General features: G+C 41.1%; 2 protein-coding genes across 2 annotated transcripts in view; one reads left to right on the forward strand and one right to left on the reverse strand.

The window, feature by feature from the left end:
* On the reverse strand, positions 1–726 carry MRPL57 (mitochondrial ribosomal protein L57). Its single transcript, XM_012641693.1, has 2 exons — positions 661–726; positions 1–440 (listed from the first exon to the last, which is right to left on the reverse strand). The coding sequence occupies exon 2, from the start codon at positions 433–435 to the stop codon at positions 127–129; it is 309 nt and encodes a 102-aa protein (XP_012497147.1). The 5' UTR covers positions 436–440; positions 661–726; the 3' UTR covers positions 1–126.
* A 178-nt stretch (positions 727–904) lies between these two features.
* The window catches only part of SKA3 (spindle and kinetochore associated complex subunit 3), a 44,374-nt gene continuing 38,670 nt past the window's right edge, over positions 905–6,608 (forward strand). Inside the window, exons 1-3 of the mRNA XM_012641666.1 lie at positions 905–1,007; positions 5,596–5,657; positions 5,769–5,934. Of these exons, the coding sequence (XP_012497120.1) occupies positions 905–1,007; positions 5,596–5,657; positions 5,769–5,934 (331 nt within the window). The remainder of the gene's footprint in view (positions 1,008–5,595; positions 5,658–5,768; positions 5,935–6,608) is intronic.

Here is a 6,608-nt window from a genome sequence, read left to right on the forward strand (position 1 = left end):
GTTTGTTTTAATAAAACTGGTCCAACGGCTCACATTTTTATAGGAACTAGTTTTTCGGTTCCGGGAGCAGGTAAAGACAGGGCAGCCCCCCCGTGATCTATAAACTCGAGGGGTGACGGCTCAGGGTTAGGACCATTTCTTGGTGACATTGAGATGGTTGAGCTGGTCTACAGCAAATCTGTGCGGGGGGAACTTGGAAGTGGCGGCCGCCTTGATGGCCTCGAAGGCCTCCGCCCTGCGCACCGCGGCGTGGCCGTACTCCTGCTCGGCGGTCAGGTAGGGCATGCTCAGCCAGTAGTGGTTCTCCGCCTCGATCTCCAGGCGCCGGATCATGTTCTGCTTCGCTCGCAACGACACGAACCGCGGCCGCCGGTGCTTCCCGATCCACTGCCTGCCAGGTATGCGGTTACGGCGGAGGAGGGCGGTCAGGAACATGGTGCCTGCGAGCAGAGGGGCAAGAAGTCGGAGACGCGACTGGGGACGGCCAGGCAAGGAGAGCGAGCAGCCAGCGCGCGATCCCGCTTACGCGCCATCCTCCTCCCGGCGCCTACGGGCATCCCCGAGAACGCGCAATGCTTCCCTCCCAAGGAAGTGGGGAGCCCAGCTAAGGCCGACAGGCGGAGAGGCCTCCTAGAACACCGAACAGGTCCAGCAACTCACCAGCCCGTTCCGCAGGAGTCCGCGGCCCCTAGTCCCCGAGCCGACGCTGTACCCGGAACGCACGCGCCTTGCGAGGCCTACTGGAGACCCTCCGCGAGACTTCGTTCTCTCGCGAGAGGACTTCGAGCGCCTGCGCAGAACTGAAGACACCCGGACGCGGAGAGATTCAAATTAGTGGCGGGAGGGTCTGAAGCGTGCGGTTTGGTCTGCTGGTACCTGGAGTCCGGCCCCGCTGTGCTCACCCATGGACCCGATCCGGAGCTTCTGCGGGAAGCTGCGGTGTCTGGCCAGCACCCTAGACTGCGAGACGGCCCGGCTGCAGCGAGCGCTGGACAGAGAGGAAAGCGGTGAGTTAGGCTGGCGGGCCTGGGCGCGCTGCGTGGGTCCCTCAGGCGCGGCGGGCCGGAAGGGCAGCTGGGGGAAATGAAGGGACTTCGCGGAGTGGGTATTGACGGACCGTGGTGAGAAGGGCTTCAGAGCAGGTACCGGCTGGGGTGGTGCGCGTATCCAAATGCTCCACGTTTGTCGTTAACATAGCTCTGGGAAGTGCGAGTGTCACCTTTTATGATTTATTCTTAGGGCCCCTCAAGTGTGCCGTTGTGTCTGTTTTTAGTTCCCTGTACAACCACATTGCTCTTCTCAAGTAAGGAAAGTAGCACTGTTATGTTGCGAAGAAAAACAGCGGCACTTATGAAAAAAGTCTAAGTTGACAAATTGAGTTCGTAGTGTATACACTAATTTATATATGACGTGCTTTCACGTCACATGTAATATTGTTTGCTTGTTAATCAAATACCGTGTGAACAAAATTAAACAGTTCCTTTTAAAATGCAGCTATTTAGCATTGTCCTTTATACTTTATATGTCTAGTGACTTGTCTCACCTAAATGGTCCACAGTTGCAGTAAACACCTGTATTTTCCCAATAAACCATATTGCCAGTACAAATACTAGTACTCACTATTGCTGTTTTTTTAATAAAGTAAAATTCATCGCCGTTCACCTTTGTATTAGAGATTTTTTTAAGTTATTGCCAAAGGAGTTCAGATTTTAAGATTTATTTCATAAATGTCATAGCCATAATGCATCTTAAAATATTGCACCCTGCTGACTCCTTTTACTTTAACTGTATTATGAATAGTTCTCCAGCCATTTGAAAATGTTTATTTTATTGTGCTCTGTAGGAAATTTGAGATATGAAAAAGCAGAAAGAAGAAAATAAATATTCTCTATAACTCTACCACCCCAAAACACCACTATTAATATTTTAGTAATTTTTCTACCATTCTTACTTTATGGCTTTTTTTGTTTTTCTTTGATTTTTGTTTATGTAGTTGAGATAATAAAAATAGATACAAAATTGGATTAACATTTTTGGATTCTTGGTATATATGCTGAATTGCTTTCCACAAAGCTTGTGCTAAGTTATCTTCTTACCAACATATTACCTCTGCACAAACTCTGCATTTTCTTTTGTTTTACAAGAAAAAGTTGGAATAGTTCCTGGCCCATGTGTATTATAGAAAATATGGAATTATACTAATTAGAAAAGATGATTACAGTTTCATCTTTTATGATCACAGTGATGAATTATTAAATTGACTGACTTCTAAACATCTTTGATAATGGGCACAGTGGCTCACATCTGTAATCCCAGAACTCTGAGAGGCTGAGGTGGGAGGATTGCCTGAGGCCAGAAGTTTGAGACCAGAGTGGGCAACATAGTAAGACCCCCATCTCTACAAACAATAGAAATATTACCTGGGCATGGTGGTGCAGGCCTGTACTCCCAGCTACTTAGGAGTCTGAGGCAAGAGGATTGTTTGAGGTTGGAGTGAGCTATGATGACATCACTACACTCTAGCCTGAGTGATAGAGCAAGACCCTGTCTCAAAAAAAACATCTTTCAGATGTAATTTGCATTGACATACCATAAAAATCACCATTTAAAGGATACAATTCAGTGGTTTTTAGGATATTCACAGAGTTGTGCAACCATCGTAACAAAAAGTTTAGATTTTCATCACTCCGAAAAGAAACCCCTGTGCCCATTCAGTCACTCCCTATAACCCCACTCACCACAGCAGCTTTAGCCAACCACCAATCTACTTTCTGTCTCTATAGATTTGCCTATGCCGGACATTTAATTTAAATGGAATCATACAATATGTAGGTTTTTGTGATTGACTTATTTCACTTAGTGTAATGTTTCAGTGTTCATCCATGTTGTAGCATGTGTCATTACTTCATTCCATTTTATTGTTGAGTAATAGTCCGTTGTATGGACATACCATATTCTCTTTATTCACGAGTTGATAGACATTTGGGTTTCTACTTTTTGGCTATTAATAAATAGCGTTGCTATAAACATTCATGTGCGAGTTTTTGTGTGAAAGTGTTTTCAGTTCTCTTGGGCATATACATAGAGGTGGAATTGCTAAGTCATACAGTAACCCCATGTTTACCTTTTTGAGGAGCTGCCAAATTGTTTTTTGAAGTGGCTGCACCATTTTATATTTGAGCAATGAACCCAGCAACGAATGAGGGTTGCAATTTCTCCACATCTCACCAACATTTGTTATTTATGTTTTTTTATTATAGTTATTCTAGTGAGTACAAGTGGAATCTTACTATGGTTTTGATTTGCATCTCCCTAATGAAAACTGGTTAACTTTCAACAGGTAGAAGGAAATCTTCAAAGGAGAGGTGCTATAGAAAAGAAATATAATCCTTTTAAAAACTACTTTTACATTATATGTATGACCAACTGATTAACAACAAAGGTGACAGTGCATTGGGTAAAGGATGTCTTTTCAGTAAGTGGTGCCAGGTCAGTTGGACATCTATATGGAAAAAAAGAATGGATCTTGATTCTTACCTCATGCCATACACAAAAATCAATTCCAGATGGTTCCAGCTCTAAATGCAAAAGGTAAAAGCATAAGGCTCTTAGAAGAAAACATAAGCAATACATATGTATTTTTATTGGTAATGATTTTTAAAGTAGGAACCAAAAAGTGCGTGTCATAAAGGGAAAACTTTATAATTAGGACTATGTTAAAATTAAGAAATTATGTTTATCAAAATTAAGAGAATGAAAAAGCAAACTATAGAGTAAAAGAAGACATTGCTGTGCATGTGTCTGGTAAAAGACTTATGTCCAAAATGTATAAAGAGTACCTACAAGTTACTAAGAAAAAGGCAGACAATGTAGTAGAAAAATGCAAAAGTCTTAAATTGATGCTGCAGAAGAAATTATCTTCGGATGGCCATTAAGCTTATGAAAAGATATCAAAGAAATGCAACTTAAATCCCAATGCAGGCAGTCGATAAGGAAACCTGGACCACTGCTGCTCTTTTTCCAGCAGCTGGAAAGATTGCAGGTGTTCAGATGGAACATGCCTACCAAAAGCAGCTGACCATCTTTAAAAACAAAAAGAGGGTCCTGCTGGGAGAAACTGGCAAGGAGAATCTCCCAGAGTACTACAAGAACATCAGTCTAGGCTTCATGATGCCCAAAGAGGACATTGAAGACACCTATATTGACAAGAAATGCCCTTCCCTCCTCAAGTCTCCATCTAAGGGTAGATCCTGTCTGACGTGGGATCTAGATGAAGATACAGAGGACTGTTGTCATCTAAGGGACTATCTCCACTACATCCACAAGAAACTCCACAAGAACATGTCCGTGCACTGGTCCCCCTGCTTCAGATGAGCGACATTGTCACAATGGGTGAGTGCCAGTCTCTGAGCAAGACAGTACACTTCAGAGTACTTACCCCGACACCAGCAAGCAATTCCATAAGTTCTGAGACTGGCCTACTGCCCACTTCCCAACATGAAATAGTTATTTTCTCATTGGAAAAAAAAAATCCCAATGCAGAACAGTGGTGTACCCACTGGAATAACTAAAATGAAAAGAGAAAAATGCCAACTGTTTGCAAAGATGTAGGACAAATACAATTCTCATGCACTGCTAGTGGGAGTATAAATTGTAACAACCCTGTTGGAAAACTGTTTGGCAATATCTAATAAAGTTGAATACATGCATACCTATTATCCAGCATTTTTTAAAATCTAGGACTCCAGCATACAAAAATGTGAAGACATTGGTATCAAAGACATGTTTTAGAAAGTTCAAAGCAATGGTATTCATAATAGTTCCAAACACAATCCAAAGCCCATCAACGACAGAATAGATAAATTTTATTTCATACAGTGCAATGCTGTACAGTCATGAGCATGGATGGATTAGATTATGAACATGGAGGAATGTCACCAAGAATGTTGAGTGAAAGAAGCCAATCACAAATGAGTACATATGGTATGAATCCATTAAATAAAAGTTCATAAACAAGCAAAACTACTCCATGCTGTTAGAAATCAGGGTAATGTTTACCCTTGAGGAGAGGAGAGACTATAAAAGGGCTTTAGAGTTCTCATAATGTTTTGTTCTCTCTCCTTTCCTGTTTCTTGAACTGAGGGCTGGTTGTGCAGGTGTGTTCACTTTATAAAGTTCATCAGACAATATACTATGATTTGTTTGCTTTATGTTGAATAGTCGTGTGTCGCTTAACAATGGGAATAGAAAAACAGGCAATTTCGTCTTTGTGCAGACATCATAGAGCATTTACACAAACCTAGGTGGTATAGCCTAATGCACACCTAGACTATATGGTATAGCCTATTATGTTACTATACTGAATACTGTAGGCAATTGGAACACATTGGTAAGTTATTGTGTAGACATATCCAAACAGAAAAGGTACAGTAAAAATATGGTATTATAATCCTATGGGACCACCATCATATATGTGTTCGATCCTTGACCAAAATGTCATTATGTGGCACATGACTATATACGAAATTTTCTATTCTTTTTCTTCCTTGTCCTCACATTTATTGGACTTTTTACCTCTCAATATTCATATTGAAGATTTTGAAGATTGTCCAGTGAGAATTTTACATGACCTTCATTCAGAAGTCCAGACTCTAAAGGTAGCACTCCTACAATATTAATTTATCATTTTTCTGTGGTAATTTTTTTAACCTAAATAGACTTAGTCAGAATTTAGAGAAATTATAATGTACTTTCTTTCCTCGTAAAAGGATGATGTTAATATTCTTCTTGATAAAGCAAGATTGGAAAGTCAAGAAAGCATTGGTTTCATAAAAGCAACAAAAATATTGATGGAAAAAAATTCAATGGATATTATAAAAATAAGAGAGGTTTTCCAGAAGTATGGATATAATCCACGTGTCAAGAAAAATTCAGGTTTGAATAACTTTCATTTTACAGCATTTGTTTTAGTATTAAAGAAGGCAGCATGATTAACTAAAACAATTGTAGCCATGGCCATGATTTTGAGTTTTGGCTCTGCCATTATCTGACCATCATTTAATAAATATTTATTTGACCCTCACTGTGTACTGTATGCAATCCTGATCAGTGGTGCAATATAAAGTCAGTCCTTACTCTTCTTTCCAAAATGCTAGATGAGAGCTAACAGTGCTAAGTGAAAGTTCTTTGAGCTATTTAAATGAGAAAGTAGGCTGGGTGCGGTAGCTCACACCTGTAATCCTAGCACTTTGGGAGGTCAAGGTGGGAGGATCCCTTGAGGCCAGGAGTTGAGACCAGCCTGAGCAACATAGCAAAACCTTGTCTCTAGAAAAAATAAGACTTAGCTGGGCGTGGTGGCATGCACCTGTAGTCCCAACTACTTAGGAGGCTGAGGCAGGAGGATCATTTGAGCTCAAGAGTTTGAGCTTGTAGTGAACTGTGATGACACCACTGCACTCTAGCCTGGGCAGCAGAGCAAGACCCTATCTCAAAAATAAATAAATAAATGGAAAAGTACAAAATAAATCTACATGACTTAGGATAGGTGGTTCGTAGTCAGCTCTGTCAATAAATAGCTGAGAAACCTTAAGGCATGCTATTTCATTTTT

This window comes from Propithecus coquereli, unplaced genomic scaffold, assembly GCF_000956105.1.
Source record: "Propithecus coquereli isolate 6110/MARCELLA unplaced genomic scaffold, Pcoq_1.0 Scaffold168, whole genome shotgun sequence".
Classification (NCBI taxonomy): domain Eukaryota; kingdom Metazoa; phylum Chordata; class Mammalia; order Primates; family Indriidae; genus Propithecus; species Propithecus coquereli.

Bases quoted from the DNA above. Each gene is read 5' to 3' on its own strand.
- MRPL57 (XM_012641693.1), bottom strand. From the start codon at position 435: ATGTTCCTGACCGCCCTCCTCCGCCGTAACCGCATACCTGGCAGGCAG.